Genomic DNA, 27,379 nt, shown 5'->3' on the forward strand with positions numbered 1-27,379 from the left:
CCAAAGGGAGATATGCTTCACATGAGAGTTAACGGAGCCATCGCTGAGTTTGTGCAGTACTTAATGCATTACCCTGGGCTACTAGATGCTGTATGAATATAAATAACAATAATAATAGCCTGACTACTTGGGAAAAACCCACAGAGCTGAACTCCAAAATGTTTATTCTCATAAACCGGTCTTTACTATCACAGAGAGGGTGCTTCTGGTCATGCTACTACACCCTCCCCGCCTTGGGCACCCACAGACCACACCTCAGTTATTCAAATGCTCCCCCGCAAATGCACTTATTCCAGACAAAATGCTACGCTTCATGGGATAAGCCGATAAAGAAGGTCTTGACTGATTTTCAAAGGGGTCTGTGGTTCCATTTGGAGCATCCTCAGCCTAAGGCGTTGCGGCTGAAGTCTCTGGACCCAGATTTGGGAAGTCTTCCTGCCCTCCGGTGGGAAAGATTCTCCCCAGGAATGCGTGCCACCAACGTGTGCTATTGGCTGATCTGCTCTCTCTTTCCCCCATCTACCTGGGCTTTTACCAGGTGCTCTCCGTCCGCGCCTCTTTACTCCTCGTGATCTGCTGGCACTTCTTATTGCCCTGCCATGGGCCATGCCTGCTTACATTCGGGCTCTGCTGGCCTCAAAGCCTTTCATTTAGACTGATGTCATCAGGAGTAGCTTTTGGGCTGGAGATTGTAAATTACTGTGGTGGGTTGACCCTGGCTGGATACCAGGTGCTCACCAAAGCCATTCTATCACTCCCCCTCCTCAACTGGACAGGGGAGAGAAAATATAACAAAGAGCTTGTTGGTCAAGATAAGGACAGGAGAGATCACTCACCAATTACCGTCATGGGCAAAACAGACTCAGCTTGGGGAAAATTAACTCAATTTATTACAAATCAACCAGAGTAGGGTAATGAGAAATAAAACCAAATCTCAGAACACCTTCCCTCCACCCCTCCCTTCTTCCCAGGCACAACTTCACTCCCAGATTCTCTACCAACCCCCCAGCGGCACAGGGGGACGGGGATGGGGTTTACGGTCAGTTCATCACACGTTATTTTCTGCTGCTTCATCCTCCTCAGGGGGAGGGCTCATCACACTCTTCCCCTGCTCCAGTGTGGGGTCCCTCCCACAGGAGACAGTCCTCCATGAACTTCTCCAATGTGGGTCCTTCCCATGGGCTGCAGTTCTTCACGAACTGCTCCAGCATAGGTCCTTTCCACGGCGTGCAGTCCTTCAGGCACAGACTGCTCCAGCGTGGGTCCCCCACGGGGTCACAAGTCCTGCCAGAAAACCTGCTCCGTGGGCTCCTCTCTCCACAGATCCGCAGGTCCTGCCAGGAGCCTGCTCCAGTGCGGGGTTCCCACGGGGTCACAGCCTCCTTCAGGAACCCACCTGCTCCGGCGTGGGGTCCTCCACGGGCTGCAGGTGGATATCTGCTCCACCGTGGACCTCCATGGGCTGCAGGGGGACAGCCTGCCTCACCATGGTCTTCACCACGGGCTGCAGGGGAATCTCTGCTCCGGCACCTGGAGCATCTCCTCCCCCTCCTTCTTCACTGACCTTGGTGTCTGCAGGGTTTTTTCTCTCACATGTTCTCACTCCTCTCTCCGGCTGCCGTTTTCCGTCTGTCCCAACTTTTTTTTCCTTCTTAAAAATGTTATCACAGAGGCGTTACCACTATCGCTGATTGGCTCGGCCTTGGCCGGCGGCGGGTCCATCTTAGAGCCGGCTGGTATTGGCTCTGTTGGACACAGGGGAAGCTTCCAGCAGCTTCTTACAGAAGCCACCCCTGTAACCCCCCGCCTCTACCAAAACCTTGCCACGTAAAGCCAATACAATTGCTCAGGAAAAGAGTTGAATCCTGGGAGGAGGGAGAAGGAATGTCTAAAGGGACTCACTGTAGTCCAGGGAATCTAACCCACCCAGGCTTCCTGGTTTTTTGGATAAAAACATGCTCCCCCCAGTAATTCAGATTTATCCTCTAGGAGAACCTATCATCTCCTGTGTTGGGCTATAGGTAAAACCTCGAGATGTTAGTGTCTATAAATTAAAGTTAACTCAGACTACTCTTTCTCTTTTTAATCATATATATCATCTTCCTCTGGATTTAGTGGCAGAAAAAGAATTCTCCATTGGCTGCGGTGTAAGAAGCCACTACCCTCTAACGAAATCAACAGAAATCTCCCTGCACACCAAATATCAACAGAAATGCTAACCAGTTATTCTAGCCTTTAATGGGTCTTAATTCTGCTGGCTAAAAATGGAAAATAATTAGTTAGCTAAAAAGAACAGGGAGAAATCAGCTGTCTTTGACTGTAGAAATCTCACTGCTTTAATTACTTATGATGTGTGTGAGAATATAAACTTTTTAATACTCTGGCATCAGTAGAAAAGCACTTCCAGATCTGGACAGTCATTAGCAACTATTGCTTTTAATTTAGTAGCTACTTAGATGTGATTTATTTCTCATCATGAGCTGGGCACATATAAGGCAATGTAGATAGGCTTCACAATTAAAGGTTAAAAAAAAGCTCTGAATTTTTTTATAGTTGCACATGATTTTCTTTAGAAACAAGTTTCAAGAAATTGACTCTGCTGTTGCACTTCAGTAATAGTTTTCAATGCCTTGACAGGCTGAGGGATGTTTTCTCTGGAAGAAATTCATTGGTATTATAATGCCTACCAGCCATTAGAAACTAGACTCTGGTATTAATAAAATGCCTGTCTCTTTTAGCAGTAGTTTTTCCCATCTGCTATTAATTTCTGAATAGATAAGAGAAAACCATAACCATTTTGCTCAGCAGCAGTAATCTGAAAACTCGCACGTCAGGAAGTACTTCTCTCCACGTATCTGAAAATAGCGTGTAATAATAAAATGACATTTCCAATAAGCTGGGGAAAAAAAATCATATCCCAATAATAAAATCAGAGCTAGAGAAATGCATTTCTTAGCTGTGAAGCCTCTGGCAGTTTGAGCAGACTATTTAACTTAATCCACTTCTGCCGCACATGTTTGAAATGCTCTATAATTAGAATTACACCTAGGGATGTCAAGAAGTGTCTGGATAGTGAAAGCTGCCTCTCTAAGTTTCAGATCTGTAGATATATTTGTCTAAGTAAAACTCTGCTAAATGGGATTTCTGGCACCTGGCACATCCTCCTTTGCCATCCTTTGCTCATGTTACTGGGTGCTGGCGATCTTTCTTGCCCCTCCAGCCATATTGCTGTTCTTCAGCCATAAATTAAACGTACCTCCTGGAGCACAACAAGGATATAAGCCCAGAAAAGTGGCCTTGGACACAAATAGTTCTCCGCAAACCCTGCCAGCCAGGCTGTGGTCACCCTGCTCACTTGCAGCGGAGCAAGAGCCGGAGCCTTGCTTGGCGAAGTGGCAAACCTCTGCCTCAGATATCTGTCTGCAGCAGCAAGCCCCTGTATAAATGAACCCATCTATCACATTCCTGGTTTTATATAGAAGGTGAAGGTTTTCCCAAAACACAGACTTTGCTTCTTCCATTTATAGATGCTCCAATGCATCTCTTAAAGCCTACAGATAAGGAGTCCCCAGAGCCTGTCTACAAAAGACAGCACTGCTAGTCCTTGTGCAGATGCTGTTGATCTGGTGTAAAAATACTTCTTTCCAAATTCATCTAATCCAGTTCCAGTTCAACCTGGAACAAGACATTCCTGTTTGAAATAAGAGCATTCACATGGGGAGCCAATAAGGAATAAAGTTTTCTCTTCTGAGATGGGGACATGCACGTAGGTATTCTAGGTGTAGGCAGACCACGGATATGCAAACTTACAACACAGGAATGTTTTCTTTTTCACTATATATTTCTTTCCTAATACTTCCCAATATCCATTTTGCCTTCTTTCACTGCTTCTCAGCACCGAGCTGATACTTTCCAAAGAACAGCCCTTTATAACCTCAAGATTTCATTCCAGCATGGAAATATTCAGCTCAAATGACATAACTGTATATGCAAAGTTAGGATAGTTATTTTCCCATATACAGCCAGAGGATTTGCTGCTTTGAAAGGTAATTTAGAAAGGGATCCGAGTGTAAAAGTCTTTTAACTCACACTTTGCTTCCTGTTCCACTTACAGTGTTAATGTATTTCATAGAGATACTAAAGTGATGGAATATAATTATAGGTATCCATATTCAAATATGTTGGCATATACAAGACCTTTTCCCCCTAAATTTGCTAAGCGTCATAAAATATCTTGGAAATGCTAAACGGTACACTATTACCAAACCTGTCACTGGGCCTAAAATTACATATAGTATACTGGCTAAAGACATTTTTGAAATACTCATATCAATGTAGCACTATTTTGAGTGTAACAAAACCAGAAAACCCTGGAATACCAATTATCATTTCTGTTGCTCATGCAATAGCATTGAGCCACTTCGGACCCCTAATTTCAGGGCTCTATTCGTTCATTATCATTTCCTTAAGACACACAATGAGGACTTTGATACAGTTACGCCGGTACAGGAAATTTAGTTTTCATCTAGTGGAAGACTCAGGTATCCATACCTGACAGCCAAATGTATCCCTAGTGTTTCCTACATTACTCTTTAAAGAGCCCTATTTAACAAAATCTCTAACCCTAGGCATTTCCAATGGAAATGCTTTCTGCATTAATTAATAGAAAAAAAAAATGTATGTGTGCCATTAACATAGTTTTCTTTTCCAAATCAGGAAAGGGTATTAAAAATTTACCAGAACCTGAATGGTGGCAGGGGGACTTAATGTAACTGGATAACTTCATCCTTGTCACAAAGGTTTGACCATTTTCAGATTCTGAATGCACAGAACTTGTTTCAGACATGCAGTTCCTAAAACCACTGAAAGTGATTGTTTTAAACATAAGCAGAAGTTCTGTATAGGGCTAACATATGAACAAGAGCAGGAGGCACACACCTTGTGGCAATCAGCAACCAAACAGACAATCAATACTAAATAAATAACATTATCAAAGAAAACTTATACTAAAGACAAGCATCAGTAATGCAAAACATTCAAGACTACCCATGTCTACAAATGCACATATAAATATATATGATTGTGTATTTACACACACGTACATGTATATATGTCGGTATGCTAGGCACACCTTTTTATTGTGATCAATAGATATATTTGCATTACAGCCATAAACTTTCAGTAGGACTTGGGGTGATTTTGAAAATGAAATTTTACCATCAGTTGCTGAAAAATACGAATCTTTGTAGAAATATTCCTATTTTAATAGTTGTTTTAGTATCTCTACTGTACTACTCACAGGCCTGTGGTCTGTCTTTCTAAAGTATAATCAGAGGAAAAAGTGTTATGGTCAAATTTGGTATTTATTACTGATCATCAGGCCAAATTTTGCTGCTGAGTAAACTGAGCAATGTCAGTGAAGTGAACAGAGGTGCTGCAGCTTGGCGCTGGTTTAGCTGTAATCAAAGTTGATCCCCAGCCTTTCAGAGTAAAATACATTGTAGTGCTACACTGATATTGGGCATGGCCTTTTTACAGAACTCATTGAGCTGTAAATTATATGTTCTGTCATGGTGCCTCCCCAGACAATATGTGCACAGCCACTTTGTCTGAGTGCAGTTATTAAAAGCCTCAAACTCCATTTGGCATGTTCCATTGTGTGAAGTTATTGGGAACTCCAAATGCCACCGGTCCTGCTGCCACTCCGTGGGGCATATTTCATCCCTGCACTCATGCACGGCTAGATGGAGGCAAACTGTTGAGGACGTTGACTATCACACAAATCAACACAGGTAGAGGTCGGCGTTTTATGCTGCTGGGAAACTCGGAAACATCCGTTCTTTAATGTAATCAGAGCTGAAAATACGTTTCAAAAACAGGCTTCTCCACACGCTAGGAATTATGTGCTCCTGGGTAAATGGAATAGGTGACCCGCAAAGGTTGCTGAGAATGGCAATGTATTGAGCACAAAGATGGGGAAATTTGCTTCCCTGGCTGCTGACCCTCAGGATCTCCGTTCGCTAGCAAAGAAGATGGAAAGTGCTGCTGTCCGGCTGTATTGAGCGCTCCCTGACTAAGCACCTCATTCCAAAAAGGGCAGCCAAAGTTAATCGCCAAAGGAGCAGGGCAGCCTGCTGCTGGGGAGAAAATAAATAATCCCTGCTATTTGCAAATGATTCTCACAGTCACAGCACAGAACCCCCGACAAGCCAGCCTGGAAGTAGTCATTTTACACCAGCCTCTGCCCTACCAGCTGAAGTTTGGCATCTATGCCATTCCTAAGGGACAGGGTAGACACAGATCTGTTAAGATCTCTAATGAGGTCTTCTACAGCCTTCTCAGGAACTGATAACAGTGCTCACTTATCACTACCATCAGAAAATTTTCTTCCTAACCTGAATGTCCCTACTGGTATCCATTTCTGTTAAATCTTGCCATAGCTGTTACGAACCTGGAGAATGGATCACCCCTTTAATGTTTTTGAGGACAGATATTATGCCTTTTCTCAAGTTTTTTTCTCTACACTAATTAACTCTAATTTATTCAGTCATTCTTTATAGCTTATGTTTGTTTTTCTCTGAAACCTCCTGTCACTCTGCATCATTCTTGATGCACAGCCACAAAAGGGAAGGCAAAAATTCCTCTGAGGTGTCGTCAATGCCAACAAAGGTAGCAGGTTACTTCGCATGTCTTGCAAGCTAACTTCCATTCACACACCTCGGTGTACACAGTGTGTGCGTTCTTCGTTACAGCATGCCATCATTGTGCCACTACAAGCCCAGATGATCTTTCCTAGGGATGCTACCCAGCCAGTCATTCCTTATCTGCTACGTGTGTCATTGAGTATTTCTGCCGAAGTGTCTTCAACATATCCATACTGAAATGATCTTTTTGGGGGCAAGTACCCCAAGTTTTCAAGATTGTTTTGAATTTAATCCTGCCCTCCATTGTACTTGGAAATGTTTCCAGCTTTAGATGAGGTGCTGATTTAATAGCACACTATTTCATTAAGCTAATGAAAATATGGAATGATACTATGTTCAAAACAGAGGTCCAGGAAAGACCTCATTTTGTACATCCTTCCACTTAGGGAGTGAGCCACTCATAATTACTCTCTGAACAAGGCCACCCACCAGTTTTGTCCTGCCCTGTAGAAGCTTAATCAATGTCACATATCTCTCACCCATTAGATTAGTGCTGAGGTGGTACCAAAAGCCGTACTCAAGTCCAGCTGTAACATCCGCTACTTCTTCTGTGCCTACATGCCATTATCCCATCAGCAAAGAAAATTAAATTGATCTGACACTGTTTCTCCTTGATAAATCCAGTGAGGCTCTTACTCATATTTACTTTTGAAAGGTGCTTTTATAAAGTTTTATTAACTATTGAAGGATTTTCCTAGGAATTGATGTTTAACTGACTGATCTACAGTTCCCCAAATTTCCTTTCTTCACCATGTTGAAGAGAGATGAATACAGCAGTTCCCTCCTGTCTTTCAGTGTCTCCCCTGCTTTCTGCATCCTCCAGGGCAGCTTCTGCCTTTTCTGAGGTTGTTTCAGAAACTTCTGGATGAATTCACCCTTGGTAGAGAACAGGGCAATTTGCAAAGACCCTTTAAGGGCCCTGTTGCAATTCGGGGTGGTGGGAGGTGTGGAATAAAACCTTTAAAAATTAATCAGAAATAGTAAAAAAATGAAGAACATGATCTTAGGTACGATGAAACATTAACATCAGTGTCAACAGTTACCAGTGTTTCTGTACTGTCTTTGGGTACCTTAACGTTAACTTAAAATTTTCCTTGCCCTGTGAAATGGGCAATATTTTCCTCATTTGACAGATTGGGAAAGTCAAAGACCTGAGTATCTGAAGGGCTGGCTCATTCATACTTCATTTTTGAGAGAAAAATACACAGCATCTCGTTCTCAGGATGCCCAACTGAAATTGTCAGGCTGCACCTAGCAAAAGGGTTTCTAGGTCTCGTCCTGAATAAATCCCTTAAGCCATACTGCCAGTCAGTAACAAACCCAGAAACGAAAACCAGACCTAGCATCCAGCTTCCAAACCTGTGCACGGAGCAAAAACTCACCATCTTTACATGAGGAAAAACAGCTTTCTGGGCCTTTGCTTATAGGAAAACTTACTAAAGCCCTTTTATCTACCAGAAGGAAAAAGCAGAAGAATGTATCACGTGAAAAGCATGCAAGAGGCCCAGAGGAAGGGCCTGAGCTGATTTCATGGTATGCAAAAAGGGGGGCATTTCTCCAGTCTGGGGAGGCAGGAAACACTGATGGAGACAAGAGACTGCAAGATGTTGGGAAAATTCTTCTAGTGACAGGGCCAAAGAAAGACCATGTAGCTATTTAAGAGCAGGTTGGAGATGGTTAGGAACTGCTTAGATATACTACATCTGATCTTGTGTCTAGGAGGATTATCATCAGGTCCTTTCCCCCTTCTTTCCCTAATTCTAAAAGGCAGTAGTATTAAATCCTTTTTTAGGTGGCAACACTTTCCAGATGCTTTATTTTTACACTGAGTCAATTATGAAAAGACTTGCTCTGCATGAAGCAGCCAAAATTTTCAAGAAAATGTAGCAAAAATGATGTGACTTTTTCTATAGTTACTGAGGCTGATTAAAACGTCTGTCAAAATGTTTTCTAACACAATTAAGTTTGCTGTAAAAAAGTCACCTTCTTTTTTAGACAAGTAACAAGTAGAAATGTTTTGGCCAACCTCTCCCTATGAGTCACCTGAATTGTTCAGCCTGCTGTCACACCATGCATACCCTCCTCTCCTCCAGCCCTATTCCGTATCGGCTTATAGGTGCCTACCCAAAATACATTTCCCAGGATGTGCTAAGGGCAGGGGAGTCCCCTAAAGCATCCAGCCGCTTTCCCAGTACGACCAGAATTTACTGGGGCAGATGGTGCCTACCCAAGGAGAGCTCCTAGCAAGGGGAACAGAAGAAGAAAGCAACCAAGTCATATTGAATTCAACAGAGGTACCGGAGCTGCATTTTGCTCTCCTGTCATATCATTTCCACATATTTCTTCAAGAAGTGTGATACTTTCAGTGGAAAGGCCTAATGGCAAATATTTTCTTCGTTTTGTTACTGAAAGAGCATCCATTTTCTGACCAGCTTTAGCTACTAACAGCAATCTCGATCATGCAGGTGGTACACACACACGAGTGATCAGAAATGACTATTCAATGTGCAGCCACCTCATTTCCCTCAGAAAAGAGAGGCAAATAACTTTGAAAGATTAGGCACCTGACCACACATCTAACTTGCATGAAAAAATCCATTTCTTCAAGAAAATCTCCTATACATTTGGCAGCAGGCATTTCTCACATTAAAATTGCTGCCTCGATCTATAAGACCAAGAAGACACAGAGGAAGTTCTCATGGCCCTCTCCCAATGCCTTCCCAGACGGCAAACTGAGTTGGCAGGGTCTGGGGTCGAGCTGTTGAAAGGAAATCACAATCTTCCTCCTACAGATGAAGCTGATCTCGGCTTAATTTCTGCTCCGAAGAGGGCTAGTCACTGAATCAGCTGCAAGAACTGACATTAACCCTGCTCCACGCCATGGCTGATGGATACATCAGCTCCTCCATGCTTTCCCTTCCCCACTTGTGAAAAGGAAGAGACACAGATGGCTTGTCAGTGTTTTCAAGAGTTAGTCAAGAGAGCAGCTAATCAGTGAAACCCCAGGTCTGGGCTAGGAGGCCTGCCTGCGTGCAGTCACTAGCCCTCCCTGCCAGGCCTGGCCTGTGCAGTTTTAATGCTCTGCATGCTTCATTTGCAGCTCGTGGTTTACAGAGGTGCAGACGGTCTGTTTTTGTCCTGAGTTGAGCTCATGTGGATGCTTTTAGCTGAAAAGACACCTCGGAGAGAGCAACTGGTGTGGGAGGCAGGTTTTTTGGAGTCTTCCCACTGAACAAACACGCCGGGGAAATGCAACAGGGCTGGCGCAGCTTTCCTCCCTTCGGGAGGGAAAAAAAAGCACAATTTATCATGTGCAAGGTGACTTCAATGCAATGTGCAGTCACTTTAGGAACTTAGAGCCTTGCTGGGTCAATAGGATGGAAAAGGCAGATAATGCTCACACCTGACATTTAAAAAACACCAGTGTAAAAATCGTACAGGCGAGCATGCTCACTGCCTTTCCCGTGCCATCAAAAACGTAGCTGCCTAAAGATCTCACCATGAAAAACCACCACTTCCCTCTCACTCTGGCAGCTGCTCAGTCACTGCTTGTGTTGCTGCTGGCCGAAATAAGGCCAGTCCCTGACAGACGTTTCTGTTTTTCACGACTAGCTTTCATTTTCTGGGTGGTGGTGGAACCTTGGCAGTGGCTGCGCAAGCCTCACCACCCCGACTTCGCTCCACTTTCGGTTCACCGTGCCTGCCAAAATCTGTAGGGGTACTGTGGATGGCTCAGAAGTGAGGCAAAAACCTGTTTTTATCAAGCTTAGGATTATTATTGCTAATTGTGTTCCTTGAGCCACAGTGAAAATAATTTGGGGCTGAAAGGAAGTATTTCCTTCTGAAGGATGGAGAACCGTGACAGGGTTTATGTTTACAGCACAAAAGTGCCCTGAAAAACTAGAAGAATACAAAATAAGATGTTGGATCATAATGCATAAAGCATATCCATCATTTAACATTTGCTCACATAAAAAATATAAGCTACAGCATCTCTCTAGGTACACAGAGTCTCAAGCCAAGGGCATTTCTGGTGCAGAGATACCCACAGATCACGTTTACTTCGGTGTTACTGGTCTTGCTTTGGGAATCACTTAGTCAGCTGAGGCTATAGGATACCCCCAGCTATAGCTTCCGTGGAGATCACAGTCACCAAAGTCACACGAGAGAGGGGTTGGCAAAACACAGTCACCCCACTTTAGTAAAGGTCATGCAGATGCGTGCACTCGCGAAAAGGAAAGGAAATGTGAGGAAACAGCCTTTGGCTATTTCCAGAGATGACCATCCAGACCACAAAGCTCCCTGGCCCAAGTATGGACCACCTATTCTTAAGAATAGTTTCCCAGGCAATGAAATCAATGAGGACACCCTGGGCGAGTCCGAGGGAAACCATGCCTTCCTGCAGCTAAGCAAAATGTATCGTGAACCCTAACAAATACTAGGACCCCCATAACACCTTGTTTTCAGGTCCCAGACGTTAAAGCCAGCTTTTCAGACGCCATTCCCCGCAGAGCAAAAACATGAACTTTGGGAAGCAGCCACTCAAAAACAAAATCATAAAATAACTCCAGACTCCATGCTGGCCTTGCAAAATCTTCAGTGATTATTTTGCCAAAGACTACGAGTATTTTGCAGTACAGCTGTTGAAATAGATAAAGGAGTGATTTATGATGTGCATAGCAAGTCTCAGCTCACCGGTGGAGTAACAAATGAACTAGTCCAGCAGGCAAACAAAACCTGAATACATACCAACGCAGGTGTGTCCTTTGTACAGCCTGGAGGAGAGTGAAGCAGTCGGTGGGTCGTTTCCACGGGGGAGAGGGGGAGAAGAGGCAGCCTTCAGCAGAATCGGGAGCCAGAGGATGCAGAATAAATTAAAGAATGTTTGCCTAGATCCCCTCATCCTAAGGAAGGAAAAAAAGGAAGAAATCAGGTGGGAAGGGTGCACATGGACCTGAATTCCTTTAATGCTCAGGGAGCATCCTGCATCCTTGTCTTATTAGCAGCCTGAGGTGAAAGGAGACTTGTGTGCCTATATAGCTATATGTAATGCAGGGACTGCTTCCCAGGCGGGGACACACACCTCTGCCCTCTCACAGAGTGCACAGGGGATCCCGCACTCACGCATCACAGGTGCTCTCCTGGCCCCTGCCCTTCGCACACCCCTCAGCCCCTCTTCAGGCCATTCGGGGTGGCTCTGCAGCCACCCACCACAAGCCAGCGAGTCCCGTACACGTGGGCACCCCATGACTGGGCTGGGAGAAGGCCCCAAGGCCCCGGGTTGCTCTCCGCACCCCCACGCAACCCCACTGCCCCATTTGCAGCTCTTCCCAACCTGCTGGCCTGGGAGGACCACAAGGGTTGCATGAACAGCTCTGGCTCAGCGCTCCCGTGTCTCCTGCAGTAGCAGCGGATGACTAACAACCTTAAACCACAGTAGTTGCCAGAGCCACTCAGCGTTAATAACGCAAGACACTCCCCTGAACAACTAGTGTTGCAGAAAGGAAAAAAAAAACCAGATCCACAAACCCTTCCTCCCCCCCTCCCCGCTGTCACTCCTCTGCCCTCCACCACCGACAAGAAAAAATATGTATCTCTGGCTGCTTCTGCAAGATTTTTGACCAGGGTTTCCATTCGGGAGGACCAGGCGTGAAAAATAAAAGAAAGAGGCTGCTCGGGCTGGAGCTGCGGGGGTGGGAGGGATGGGGCTCCCACGCCGGGGTTTTGCCAGGGCTTTAGTTCTGCTGGGGTCGAGCCTGGGGGGGGGACAGGAGGCAGCTGCTGGCATAAGAGCAGTGGGAGCTGAACCCCTGTTCTCATCAGCTTTGAGCGCATTGGTTTGCAGCCCCCAGCTGCCCACACGGCTTGAAAAATCCTGAGCTTTTCCTGCTTTGGCAGTCACAACAATGAAAGGTTTCCCTGTCTCTTTTTTTTTTTTTTTTTATTCCCCCAGATAAGGCAGAAACCAGTCGTTCCCCAGCCTGAAGCAAAAGCAAAGAGTAAAACATGTATAAATGACGTCACTTCAGAGGTGGAACAAGTCCAAACAACTAAATCCCAGACACTGTGGATGTAGGATGGCTATAAGGATACGATGTAGGACTAAGGCACTGGAGGGCCAAAGCTACGTGCCACCTCTGCTTCTGCCTTTTTGTATAACCCTGGGCAAGTCTCTTACCCCCTCAGCGGGCCGTGGGTACTCGTCTTTCCTTTCCACTCCTTGCCTGGCTTTTTCAGAAGTGGGCAGGCTGTTGACGTGGGTAGCTAAAGGGCAATGAGGAGCCTGTTTCATCGGGCGTCCCTACATGCTTCCTGGGCATAATTAAAGGAGACTCATAAATGGTTTTGTAAAAGGAAAAATAGAGACTATATTAAAATCAGTGATTCCCTGCCAAATCTTCAGACATTCCTGCAGATCAACCAACATGACCACACAGGGATCAGGTCAGCTTTAGTATTTAATGCGGTTTTTGCAAACCACTTCTTTTCTGTGGGAGCCTGACCTATGACATTTTTAAAGACAGTCCCGGATAGTTTGCCACAACTTTGATAAGCAGGATTTGCCTTGTGATAATGATAATATAATCCAGCGGCTCTGGGGAAAAAAAACCAAAAAAACAACCAAAAAAACCCTGTTAAAAGCTTCAATGTGAATACAAATCACTCCGTATCTCCATTCTCTAAATCAAGCCATTGGCTTCCAAATGTATGCTCTTCTTCTAAAAAAGAAAAAAAAAAACCCAAAATAGAGGTAATAGCTGTTGCCTGAGTTTTGCAGACCTGTTCCTGCTTATCATTCTCCCTATAGCTAGCAATGCTGGTTTTCTTTTTTTTTTTAATAGCAGATAAACAAAAATCATAGTGCAAAGTACCTTATCCATATGCCAATCCTACTGAAATCTGCAGGATGTTTTTCTTAACGCTGTAAAAACTTGCTATAAAAAGACACTGTGCTACAGTGACTGCAGCTCCATTAAACCCTTTTTAACACACATATCACTTGGTTCCCAATGACACTTTGAAGTCCTTTAAAACTCTGCATATTGGCTCATGAGCACTTGCTGCAAAAGCAGAGTTCTAATAATAGGCAAGAAAAATCTTCCTAGCAGAGAGGTCTTTGCAATGGTTTCCGCTTTATATCTATAGCAAAATACAAATCTAAACAACAGCACTTATAAAGCATATAGATAGATCCCAAGCTGCTCCCAGGCATGTAAACCTGTGAAGCATACAGCTCTAGCCCGTAATCGGTTGTGTTATTTTCTTTCATTTCAAGTTGTGGAAAGAGTGGCAAGATAACACAGAATCATGTGTAACACAGAGCTGGTTTTCGCTATACCTTATGTGTTAGCCAAGCTCTTAAACCAATTAAAGAAAAACCCCAAAGCTTTTACAATATGCAGTCTGGTCAGGCAAATGAGGGATTTGCATGTATAGATTCAGAGGCCAGCTGGGAAGGTGACCCCCCCCAGTGTTAAATCTTTCTCCTTCCCACTCAGATCAGACAGCAAGCCCTGCCTTTTGCCAAGTAGATTTTGTATTACTTCCAAGTCCCTAAGACAGTAAGACCTGAAGCCATCTTGGTATAGCAGCAAAGGAGCACATGACTTTGTCTCTTAATCTTAGTAAGTGCATGAATGATCTTAATGGGAGGTAAAAAACACGTTAGATCTGTCCCAAAGGGATTTGATCATAAATGCTTCCATTAGGCTTGTGTACAATATCTAAGCCAGGGAAGCAGACCTGGCACAAGGGTGACTCAGGAGGTGCTGCCTACCTGGAAATAAAGAGTGCGGCAGCAGGAGCAAGGGGAGACCAGAGCTCTGCCCTCTGCAAAGCACCAGGGCACAGGGGTGATGCCTGGGATGTCCTCTGCCCAAAAAGGTCTGGCAGGGTCACCCTACAGCTTGCGAGCATCTTTGTCTCCCCAGCTCTCTTGTTTTTTCAATGTGTTTGCAACCTGGGCTTGCACCAGGTCCAGCCAGGAGGCAGGAGAGTGTAGCTCCGGTGAGGACTGGGTGCTCAGGGTTGAGCTGCAGTGGGGCTCCTGGGCCCCTGGGCAGGGTGCTTGGGTGGGGGTCCTGTGTGGGGCTGCTCAGGGCTGTTATAGCCCATGGGTGCCCCAGGGCCCTGACACTTGCCTTGGGGGACCACAAGAGCCAGGTGGGCTGCAGGAATGAACTCTGCAGAGATGCTCCTGGAAACCGTACAAAGTACCTGCCTGCAGCATTACACACCTGAATAGAGTTGAGAATGCAAACAACATTTTGTCTCTCTCTGGGCCTCCATGTGTCACTTCTGAAGAGCGGGGAAGGACTGTGTAGAGCCAGAGGTGCGGCGAGGACCCACCTCTTGCAGATGGGAAACCCTCAGTGCTCTGGCAATGACCCAGCTCCGCAGCCAGACAGGTCATTCACACACTGCTAGACAGAAGATGCAGGGTCAATTGAAGTTTTTCAAGGCTGAATTTGGACTAGGGATAATAAATACATAAATAAAAAAAGTGCACATATACATCATATATACCTCCCCACACAAACTGCTACTTCCTACCAAGGAAATGGGGGGCCTGCAGTTCCCCCCATTCAGCACACAGAAGAGGAGGGATGTACATTGAATTCTCTGTAGGGTTTTGGTAAAATGCTGTTCTGAAGGAAAAGTCCTGCAGCTCTCTGCAATTTGCTCTCAGGATGTCAGGACACACTGAGGAGCTTGCTCATCTCACCCTGCTTGATGCAAGAGATTATTACATCCTTCCAGTTTATGTTTCTTGGGGAGTTTTACCGCATGCGAGGGTCCACAGAGCTAAATGCCAGTTATCTTATTCCCACATGCAGGTCAATAGAAAGTGCAATGCATGGGGGACACACCACGTAAGAGAGGGCTTTGGCTGGGGGTCACCAGAGCGGGCTGCAGGGGCTAATGGACCATGACGTGCCCCATTCGGTAACTCCCAACTCAAGCTCTCCAGCTGCACCCTCAAGCCTCTCTCAGTTTAGGCAGAGCCAAGAGAAACTTGCACACATGCATGGCTGCCAAAAACCTGAGGCAAAGCAGACGAAGCCGAGCAGAACCTAACCTGAATTTCCACAAAGGCAGAGCAGAAGGCGGCAGGGCATGTGCATAGCTCATGAAGAAATACAATCCCTGTGGCTGATCCCAAGAGGAGGAGTGTGGTTGCTGGGGTTTGAAGGACCCACAACGCTCCTCTATTTCCTGTACTTCTGTATTAGTTCCTGACACCTAATGTACATTGGCTTGGGTGGTGGTGACAAATAAGCTAGTGGACAGGTAAGGTTTCAGCCCCCACCTTTACTGCCCTTGATAGAGATGCAATGGAACCAAGTTACGGTTTCTGATTTTCTGAATAAAGGCTTAAACACAATTTAAGTCACCCTTTCCCCAAAAGGGGCACTTTCATGTGATTGCCACTAGAAGTGTGAAACAAGATGTGAGGATGGAGTTATTCTCAACACTGCTTTCTCTAATGGGTCCCTAAAGACCTGTTTATGTATATAGTAAATACCTTGAAAAAAGCCCTCGAAAAAAAAAAAGAATGGAAAATATTTGCATGAAGTCTCAGAACAGGACATGTAAGCATCAATATGTCCTCTGCCAGGATTAGGGACCACTTGGTTGACAAAGGGAGACACTCCCCTGAACTATGGAATAGTCATCTTATGAAAGGAGATCAGCTGGCAGTGTGTATTTATCTATCCTATCCTATTCTGTCCAAGTCACTGCACTTTTTTTTTTTTTTTTACTATTTCGTTAGATTTCTGTTACATATTAATTTTTAAGATATATGCAATTTTTTTTCTCTGTCACATTCCTGCATGCATTTTTATGATAATTTAATGTTATCTTGGAAGGCCTTCTCTCCTTCTCTCTCTCTCCCCCCCTCTTTGACGTGTTGTTCAGTTCTTAAGGGAATAGACACAAGCCTTGTATTTTTGTGTCTGGAGAGATAAAACCTGCAGGAAGAAGCCTTTAGATCAAAGATCCTCTCAGTTGCTTTTCTTTCTTTTATTTTCAAAACGTTGTCCTTTGTGCCCTTTGACTCTGAAGTTCCCACTGGTTCATTGCATTGGTTATTTTTCATTACGGCGCTCTGAATTTCTCTGACTGTCATAATCATCTCTGCGGTTGGTGCATTATCGCTGGCATGGATGAACATTTCCAAAGCCCCATGTGGATTTGCTACCGCACCACAGCCAACTGAGTCATTCCCTCTGCCCCAGTTTCCTTATCAGTTGCTGCTTTCAGTTCAAGTTATGCATCTATTTCAGACTCTCTCTCTACCTCATTGTCATTCAAAGCTGCAGGGAAAGCATATAAACCAATATTTTCCTACACTCGTATCTGAAAATTTGTTCCAAGCTATTGGCAAGCTGTAGCTGAGATGATTATCCTTTATTCTGCAACCTTTAATGAAATTAACTGTCCCAGCTTGCAAGAGCTGTTGATATCTGCGCTCTTGGAAATGTAAATCACTGACATGACTTACTTGAGTTTGGGGTATAACAAAATCTGGGAACAAGACTCTCAAGGCTTTCAAATAGGGAACCCGTGAAAAATACAGGTGCATTACTGGCGATGCAGTACATTTCCTTAGCTCATCAGTTTTAGTGCAGAAAAACAAACCTGGCTGTTGTGTTCTTACTATGTGTAGATGACACTATAAATTCAGAAGTAACCTTACCAACATGAATTTTGCAGTTTGAGTTGTGTGGGCACAATTGTAGGCCTTTTCAGATCTAAAGAAGACCTAATTCTTGCTATCATCTAGACAAAAGAAACAACTCTGGCAATTAAGCAGCAAGAGGGTGTGGCAATATCACTGAGAAAGGACTAATTAGAAATGCTTAGTTAGAGCCCTTAGATAACAGAGTCACTCAGAGCCAGCTGTAAATACAAGTCAGTAAGCCTGGGACGGACTCCACGCTGCCCTGCAGTTTGGGTACTCATTTAAATCCTGAAGAAGTAAGAGCCAAGCATTACCAACTCAGCATGATGGCATTTTTCTCCCATTATTGCCTTGCCATAAATAGCTAGTAGCCTGCTAGGCAAGCCAAAATCCGGTCTACTGCATCGATCCCTGCAGAGCTATTGCTATTGCATTGGGTTTTTGTCAGCCCCCTGTTAGGCTCCTGGTTTAGCGCTGATTGAAGCTATGGCAGAGGACGAAAAGCTTGCCCCAGATGCTGTCAGGTTATAAGTGTTTACAAGGGGAGCACCACAACATCAAAGGAGAAGAAAAATAAATGTTTGATTATGTTTGTTCCATTTGATCTTTCCTCCAGTAATGCAAAAAAAAAGAAATGCAGCTCGAGAGCCTCTTGATCTCAACACAGAACATGTGCCAATAAAAGATAATTATTCCCAGTGGCTGGGTTAGGGAACAGTGGTAAGTGTCATTGGAGGCATTTTTTTAGCACATACCAAAGTTCACAAGATTATTTAAACATATTGTTTGAGGCTTGTACCAAGACTTCTGTGCTCAGAAACGGGACCCGTACAACATATGTACTGTTGATGGCACTTCACAGTTCAATAATAGGGTGGGGGATTTTTTTTTCCTCTTTTCAAAGGGACGTTTCACTGATTTGCTTCCATAATAAAAGACCTGCAGGTGAGCTGGACAGTTTCCATCAGCAAAATGGCCCTGCAGGGATAGCATCCATCATCCATAGATGAATATGCAAAGGCAGCACAAGCTGATTTTTCAAATATTAATTAAGCAAGTCACTGGTCAGCCAGCCATGTACAGAGTTTTCATGCTCTGTGGGGAAGTCAGCTGCATGAAAGTACTCAAAACACTTGGAGGACTATATATCCACTAACTAAAACAAGCTGAGGTTGAGGCTACAGTCAGTAAAGATTGCACTGACCTCAGTGATAATCCGGTCTTATACAGACAAGCCAAACTCAGGCATGAGGTCAGCCCTTAACACTTGCTCTTTTGGATCTGTCACTGAAAATTCATGGAGGCCTTATTTGCACTTGTCTGTCTTTTCACTTGCAGCAGATATTATGCTGAAGTCTGACATTGATGGTTTAGTCTTGCATATATATGAGAAGATGACACAGGCAGCTGGTTTTAATTACCACCATTCCTAGTCACCTCACCATAAAGCAGGAATGTGCCTCTCCAAAACAGCTCTGCATTCAGAAAACCTTTCTTCCTTCTTTCTGCTTCCTTACCCTGGCTGGGCATCCCCCATATTTATCTCTTCCCAGCATCAGACTCAGAGCTGTATTTTCTTTTTTTCTGGCCCATTCCAGAAATTAGGGTATTAGGGAAAACACTCAGTTAAACACAACAGCACTTGCTCAGGCTCCTTCTGAGGGATGTGGTGAGGTGAGTGGCTGGGGCTCGATGCAAATCTGACAAGTTAATTCATCCCAGAAGAGACTTGATCCTGGAGAAGGCAGGCATGACTCCTGCCTTCACAATGAGCAACAGCCCCGTGAGAATCAAAACCAGTGGCACATGGACCATCAAACTGTAAGCGAGGGAGAAAGCAGGCATCGCATCACATTTTTTCCCCACTCAAGCTGTGCCCTGAATGCAGAATATTTCCACCTGGTCTCTGGCCCCTCCGCACATATTGGAGTCATTAAATCATCCATCAAGACACCGTCCTTTGTGTGTGGTGGGATGGCTGCCTGCCTGCCTGAGTCCCTCGCTCATTATTGGCCTTCTGTGGTCCTTTTCAGCCAATTCAATGAAATATAAATAGCATTTCAGATAAATGTTCATTCTCTTATAATACCTTTCCAATGTCTTTCTGCTCTTGCTCTGGATGCATAAAAAAGAGCTGTAATATCTTTCAGTGAGTTACTGAATCCTTTTTGAACCCTGATATATGCTCAGTACAAGGTTTATTAAATACGAGGGATATAGGCATACGCATTAGCAAAGTCTAGTCAACTAAATTGTTCAGACAAAATAAGCAGGCAATCTTCTGCCTTGCAAATCAATCTGTCTGCCACTGTTAAGTGCTCCAAGCCTGCTGATGCTGGACCCACCTCCTTTTTCTGCAAAGATATGTCCACAACCACAAAAAAGTATGGTTCAGGCTTTCCTGACCCTTTTTTCTTTTTAGTTTTTAATAAAGCTGCTGGATACCACAGCAGGGATTCTCTTTTCTTAACCTAAATAATGTAGGGTGAATGCTGTACAACCAGCTGATAAGTAAAGAGAGGAGGACTCAGGAATGTTACCCTGGGTTTTACTGAAATGTGACACAGAAGTAGTATCTCCCCCATCTTCCTGGCTTAGAAAACAAATTAACACTGGAGTATTTGTGGATTTTGTCTCTCGGTTACTTGTTCACCACCATTCATCATTTAGACTCAGCATTTATGTATATTCAAAGCAACCATCATAAATTAACAACAAAGCTTGAGGGTATTAAATAACCTCTAATAAAACTCCTTTCCCTCATTGGAATAATTTCTCATAATGAGAATACCTGAGTAAACACCTTGGTGTAACTCTATGCCCAGAAGATAACAAAGTGGGGACCGAGTGACTTTCACCCTCCAAACTTCACCACCCAAAGGAAAGGGAGCCTCTCCATCACTTCTGGAAGGATGAGTAAGTGGAAATGCATTTTGGGGACCAAACAAAGCAACAGACACCCCAGCGGCAAGTCTGTCACTCTTCACTAAATTCTCATCACATAAAGCCAAGGAAGAAAACAGGTATGTTCTGGAGATCTCCGGGCCCTGAATTGAACATAAACCAGCAGCCACTTCTAGCAGTGATCGGACTCCAAGAAATGTTTTCCAGGAAGCAGAAATGATACTAATTATACAGCTGGGCATGCCCAAATCTATTCCATGCATATCAGAAACATCTCTGTGGTCTATCGGTGCGCTTCTTTCTGTGCAGCAGTGATGCTGCAGATTCCCAGTGGGGAGTCTGAATAATCTTGCCTCCGAGTGATACAGCGATAGTGGTGTTAGTAAAAGTCCAGATAAAAGATAATGTGCAAGATAAGGAATTTCATTTCATATTAGGAGCTGGGCAGGCAGTACACCAAAGCTTCTTTTGTGGCAGAAGTGGAGCACAGCGTATAAGCAGGTGTCCCATCAGCGTGGCTGTGGTTAACACTGGGAGGGGTAAGCCTGGGAGCCCTAGCCACAATAAATAAAGTTATTTATGCAGCTATCCAGTGATCTGGGTATCTAGGTCTCACCAGTGTTTTTCTTCTACCCAAGCCTTTCCCCTTTTCACCCTCTGTAGTCCTCTGTAGCCAAATTCCTGCCTTGAGAGTCCTCTGGAAGGGAAGTCTCCTGCCCCAAAGCTCTGATGTGGAAATCATGAAAGCTGGTTAAGAAATTTTAATGATCCCATGTTGCAAGTTCCTGGGCACTTAGTGATGAGGAAGTGAGAAGAGGTAGGAAAGATACAGAGAGTCATGTTCCTGCCCAAAAGTGACCATCTGAGTTTGGGTGTCTCAGTGTTTGGTTCTCTGATCCCCTCCTGACAGATGGGTATTGGCAAATGTTTAGCACTGACGTTCTGAAAATCAAATCCCAGTGAAGCCTTTCAAGATGAGCAGCCAAAACCCAGAAGCATCGCTGTGGCAAAAGTTGTATACAGAGATTAGGAACCATTGGATGCCAAATAGGTAAAACAAAGTTGCCCAATTTTTTTTAGGATATACAAAGAAACTACTTCTTTTCTCTGAAGCTGGTGTAATTTCCAGACCTTCAAAACTAGAGAACACTTGCCCTAGATGTATTTGGTGCATCATGCTATTTTAGTCAATAATTCATGATGCAAAATTCATAATTCATGTGTCTACATCATTCCTTTGCTTTAATCCTACATCCAGCAGTGTCTTTTGATGACTAGCAAAAATAACTACAGTCACCGCAGATGAAGGTAAGCCGTAACTTTTATCTAAAACTGTTTGCCTATATTTATCAGGTGACTGCTTGTGTTTGCAGAGAAGTGACCCAATCCTGCTCCTGCCAAGAATGCCAGCTGCTCCATGGGCTCCCAAGGCCCTACTTGCTGGGATGGCATCCTTGGTTCTCCCCTGCATCCCTGAGGAGGATCCACCTCATTAAAGGGCTCCCCTAGCACGGTGGGCTTGTTTTCTGCAGAGGATGCTGAACATTTCTACTCAGGATGCAGGAGGGAGGATGCTCTGGACCACAACAGCTCCTCCATGTTGAGCTGTAGCTCTCAGGAGAGCATCAGGAGACAAAGTCAGAGGTGTACTCCCTTGCCCTAGAGGTGCGGGCTGTTTGGCACATCTCCTACAGACTGCTGTTGAGCTGCCGTTCAGGCTCTCTCGACATGGATTTCACTCCCCCCCAGTGCAGCTGGTGAGCAAGCAGGCCACAGGAAAGCACACTGATATGTCAGGAAAACTTACCTGATGGTGGGAGGTTACGGTACCCAGGTGAAAATGAATCATTCCCTTCCTCTCAGCAAGAAAAAGCAGAACACGCTGTGAATACGGGCTGTTTGAATTGCTGTTTTGGATTTGCAATAGGAAGGATAGCCAGCAAAATTTCCAGCCATATTCCGTCCCCCACTCCCCAAGTTTGGCAAATTTTAAAATACTGAATTGCTGGAATACCCCAACCCAAGACCTCAGTCACTAAAATCTGACCTGCTAATTGCCACTGCTTATAAAGTAGATAAGTTATGGATTCTTTCCATTCTCACCTTTGCTTTGGACTTTGCTTCCCTTGGCATAGCGTGGTCACTCAGACGGTAACGTTTGGCATTCAGGGCATGACTGGTGGGTCCTCAGCTTTCCGGTGGTGGTGACTGCCTCTCCACACTGACCATCTGGGAGCACCCACGTTCAGAGCTTCCCCTCACATCGTAGCTCACACCTAAGGTATTTTGGAGAGAGAAGATAAGCCCTCCAACAGAAGCCTCTTATATATTTGCCCTAATGGTTCATTTTCCCTGTACACAGGTAGCTAAGGCTTTCATTAATCCTTAAAGCTGCTCACTTCTGTTTGGGACACTTGCGACATATCACAGAGCAACACTGCTGTAACATAAATACATGCTTTCAGCATTTTTAGAGAAGGGCAGTGACACAGGCAGAATTACTCTCTATTTTCAATGAAGGAAAGACTCCACACATACGCATGCATGCGTACACACTGGATACAACCTGGGAGAAAAGACTTCTACCTGGAAAGTAATTTCTTCTGTCACATTTACAGGGAAAGAAAAAAAAGGAAGCAAATTCTTTTTCCCCTTGACTAAAGAAAAAAAGATGTTATCTGTTAGTTTATCTATCTGCAATAGTTAATTCAAGGGCTTTCAGGGTTTTTTGGCATCTCTGCAATATAAAGGGAAGGAAAGATTCAATATGTATTCAAAAGGATGATTAATCTTGAAATGAAATGCCTTATTGTGCTTTTCAAGGAGCAAGCCTTCAATTTGAGGGACTTCACAGGATTGGTCTTGCTCAATTTTAAAAGTTAATATCGGTGCTAATAAGTAAATGTCATTTTTATGGCTGTTTGTACCTCTATCTCACAAGCTAGATAGACAAATATAAATAAAAGTGTTTGTTTACTTCAGGCACTGCCCTGAGGGATGCAAGGGGCACTTTGCTATCCATCCCAGAGCACTGCGGTCATGGCAGAGGTGTGTGGATCTAGATCAGGGCACCGGGCAGTGTGGGATTGGCTCCTCCGGCAAATGTCTTTGCCAAGGTTTGCTGGGCTTACTCGTGAGCTGCCCAGGCAGGATCGTGCCCCAGGGTGGAAGAGGCAGGATGCAGCCATCCCTGCAGGGAAGCTGGGCATGCAGGGGTGGAGGGACCCTGCCTGGATGTGGGTTCATCCCTGCCAGCAGCGGAGAGGTTAATCAGCAGAACAAGCCCGGGAGCTGCAATCTCAGCAAGACAAGGGCTTATTGTTACCTTTCATTTTAAAATATTGCCCGATTGTTTGGGAACTTTATTTCTTTGGTGATTCAGCCACAAGTGGGAAAGGTGCCGTGACCCACTGAATGGCCTATCCATCACACCTACCGGTCTCGCCGTCCTGGGAGGGCAGGGACCGCCGAACCTCAGCTGCTGGCCCCACTTGCATTTCCAATGCTTGGCTTCTCAGCTTCCCAGGTGTGACCCAGCACAGGGGTACTGCCTGAGAGAGAGGAAGGAGACCATGGCATCAGCTCCTGTCCATGTAGTGGGCACGCACTTGGTAGGACCGTCCCTGGGATGAATTGTTTCCCGAGTTAGAAGCAGGCTGGTCACGGCAGCAAGTCTGGGGACAGGGCACAGCGAGCTGAAAGAGCAGATGGCGGGGACCAGCTCAAGCCCTTGCTGAAAGGCCACATCTCTGCCTCCCCTGGTGAGAAGGATGCTTCATCCTTTCCATCCTCGAGCAGTGAAATCCCCTGCTCCTTCTAACGCTGTGTTCTCCCATCTTCTTCCAGACTGTGCTGGCATATCAGTCCTAAAATGTGCTGTCACCCATGGATGAAACCAAACGGGCAGCCGTCCCTAGAAGGTGAATTTTGGCTGAGCTGAATCTGCAGCACTGATGAGCAACAAATGCCATGTATGACCTGCACTGGGAAAAAAAAACCCAAATGTTTTTTGTGAAATATAGGTTTCCCAAATACCCTTGCTGCTTATTTTGCAGCACAAGATCCAGTAGCTCCTCTCTGCTGGGGATTTGGAAAGCTGTGCGCCTCGCCAAAGTTAGCTCATGCCCTGCGGGATCAGGCCCTAGACTGCATATAAATCAGTTACAGGTGCTTGAATTAAGAGAATTAATTAATAAGACCTTCCCATCCCCAGGAGGTTCAGACCACAATGAGGCAGGTAGAGTACAGGCCAACACGAAACACTATTAATCCTGCATTTGTCCCAAGTGTGACAGACCACTGGGAGCTATTCTTTGTGCTCATACCAGGGGGAATTGCCGGGACAGAACAGACGTTATTCTCTCTGTTTGCAGGGAACAGTTCATGCAAGACATTAAATTTCCCGATGCCATCACTAAATCCCAGGATCCTTCTCATGAGTTATTCAGCACCTGTCACTCCGGTCTTGCACACCTGTTTTATCATCCTCACATCCATGTCTGTCTTTCAGAGATGAATATTTATTATCTTCATTGCAACAGTAGAATCAAATCCTCTGTTACTTTACTAATGCAGTTCCTTTCTTGAAGATAAGCATACCTGTCTTCCCAAAAGATTAACTTCTCTTTTTCATTCCAGGATATTTCAGGAGTAAATTACAGCCTGGCTCAAACCCTCACCACGTCAGTAAGGGAAACAACATTTAATGTCTTCAGCTGGGCTGTGGGCATCTGAATACATGCTAGACCAAATGATACCTGGTGCTGCACTTCTGACTCATGTTAGACAACGCTGCCACAGGGCTACGGCTTCATCCAAGTGCAAAATGGGGGGTTATCTTTGCATTTACTGTTCAGGGTGTGCTGGAAGAAGACATGGTGCATTACCAAACTGGCTGGGAGACAGGGATGGCTGCCCACAGAAGCCTGCATCAGCAGGCTTCAGAAGCTGGGAAAGTGTAAAGAAGGCTGGTGGAAATGGGCCTTCACTAACACGTTCAAGAGCCTGGAAAAAGCCTTTTTAATGCGCTAATGTGTCAGCAAGAGAATTACGAGTCCATTAACAAATGGGGAGCACCTATGAGTTCTCATCTCACTGTGTTGTAATTTTTTTTCTTTTCCAATACATGGTATAAAATCATGCTCCTACAGCATCTTGGGTGCCCTGATATACCATTAGCAAGACAAGACAGTCTCAGCAGCACTAAGGTACTAATTTCCATCAGGAATTTGGCCAACGAGGCAGTTATGGACATGTCTTCCCTCCCTTTACAGCCCGTGAAGTGCAGCTTCAGCCCCATCCAGCAACACAAGGGCCCAAAGGAGCCACCTTTGGGCTCCTGGACCTGGCACAAGGTGTGCGGGTCTTGCATACCGCGGGGATGCTGATGGCAGCAGGAACCACTTGCTCCCCCCAAGATGACTTTCCTAGTCAGCAGCTCCACTCAAGCAGCACGAGCGGGGAACCATTGGGTGCCTCAGGATGGCTCCCACAAGGCAAAGCCACTTTTTTCAGCCCTCGTGGAGGAATTAGCACAGTGGACAGATGGTGCAGCCACTCAAACTGCCTCCTCTGGAGCAACCCTCCAGCAAAGCACCGTGCTAAATCATCTGTCAGTGCCTCTGCTCAGGGAGGATAAGTTTTAAAAGGCCCTGCAGTGCTGCTGTACTGGTACCCCGCTCAGTCCCTCCAAAACTCAGCATCAAGGGTCTATCAAGCCTCATCAAAAAGCAAGAAGGATGCAATTCCCCCCCCTACACCTCCTGCCTGCTTGATGGGCTTGCTCCTTGTTGTATAAACGTCTGGGAAACTACACTCTGGAAAGCACTAGAAAATTGTAGGCAGCAAGTGCCTGCCGGCGAGGGCTCTCCTGGCACGGCAGGTGCTTGATGCCAGTCCTGGGGTAGACAGGACACCTTGCAGGGCTGTCGAGCGTGAGTTAGTGCTCAGGTCCAGGCTGACCACCATGCTGCTGCTGGCAGTGCTTAATTTCTTTGCTCTGCGTGAACAAAGTTATTAAATCCACAGCACTTTCCTTTTTTTCCAGTCAGGGTGATCTGAATGAATACTTGCCAGTCACTTGACTAATTAGCTTAATTCAGGAACCTGTCTTCAGAAGCCCATCACTGAGAAACCTCCTGAAGTCAGGGAAATTAAAAGTGACTCAGGTTTGATTAAAACTGAACCAAACCAATGAAAGGAATTGCTGCTTGCTTTCCTTTTTCTTTTTCCCCATGAGCACAATTTCAATTCATGGCTGCAGCCAGTCCTTCGTATGCAGCAAAAGCTGAGGGCTTGGACTGCCTTCTTCATCAAATCAGCTTGTCAGAAATGTATTTGGGTGAAACTACTGCAATTCATTCTGCATGAGTTACTGTTGGTAGACTTGTTATGCGTACCTTTTTACTGCAAGTCTGCTATACAGGCAGGCAGGATGGTTCTCCTCAGGCGATGCAGGTTTGGTGATGGAGGTTCTGGGCCAGAATTTCTGACTGGGGGGGATGGTATCCAGACTGCTGCAATTTGGCTTCTTTTCTGGGGAGGGGGGGGGGAAGCCACACAATTTCTAATAGAAAGTGAAAAATTAAAAAAAAAAAGTCACATTTTCTTTCAGCTACAACTTTCTATGGCACTTTAGATCTTAGAACTAAAAAGAAGCCCTGAAATACTAATTCTTTACAGAAGGAGAACTGTGACCTACGGCAGTCCAAAAGCTGTCTGAGCAGCAAGTTTCAGCCACTTTAACTTCTCAGTTTCCCTTCCCAAATCAATGATTCAGCTAAATTCACAGATTTTGTGTGCATGTTGATTTTCCTTCAGCAGCATTTGCTGATGGGAGATTGTTCCACCACCCCTTTCCTGGCCAGCTCAGGGTCACAGCAGTGCTCCCCTCCCTGTGCTGCTTCTTGCAGCAGATTCAAGGTGATGAAAACACAGTGATGGTGCATACCCATGCCAATGGGGCACTTCCACAGGGCATAATAGCCATCATTAAAAATAATAATAAAAATCTAAAATAAGGCCTTAGAAAGGCTGCTTTGTCTTGCAGAATACTTTTTTTCTGGTACCCGATGCACAGCTCAGC

The 27,379-nt window shown here is 45.0% G+C and overlaps 1 protein-coding gene across 2 annotated transcripts in view; it reads right to left on the reverse strand.

Annotated features, from left to right (window-relative positions):
* Positions 1-22,419, reverse strand: part of AOAH (acyloxyacyl hydrolase) — a 94,124-nt gene extending 71,705 nt beyond the window's left edge. Inside the window, exons 1-2 of one of the 2 annotated variants that reach the window (XM_052792899.1) lie at positions 12,040-12,096; positions 11,454-11,608 (exon numbers count right to left, since the gene is read on the reverse strand). In XM_052792899.1, the coding sequence (XP_052648859.1) occupies positions 11,454-11,608; positions 12,040-12,071 (187 nt within the window). In that variant the 5' untranslated portion in view covers positions 12,072-12,096. Of the gene's footprint in view, positions 1-11,453; positions 11,609-12,039; positions 12,097-22,398 lie in introns of those variants that run through there. The other variant, XM_052792882.1, reaches the window with a different exon arrangement.
* Positions 22,420-27,379: the final 4,960 nt, after the last annotated feature.

Source organism: Harpia harpyja, chromosome 1 (genome assembly GCF_026419915.1).
Source record: "Harpia harpyja isolate bHarHar1 chromosome 1, bHarHar1 primary haplotype, whole genome shotgun sequence".
NCBI lineage: Eukaryota > Metazoa > Chordata > Aves > Accipitriformes > Accipitridae > Harpia > Harpia harpyja.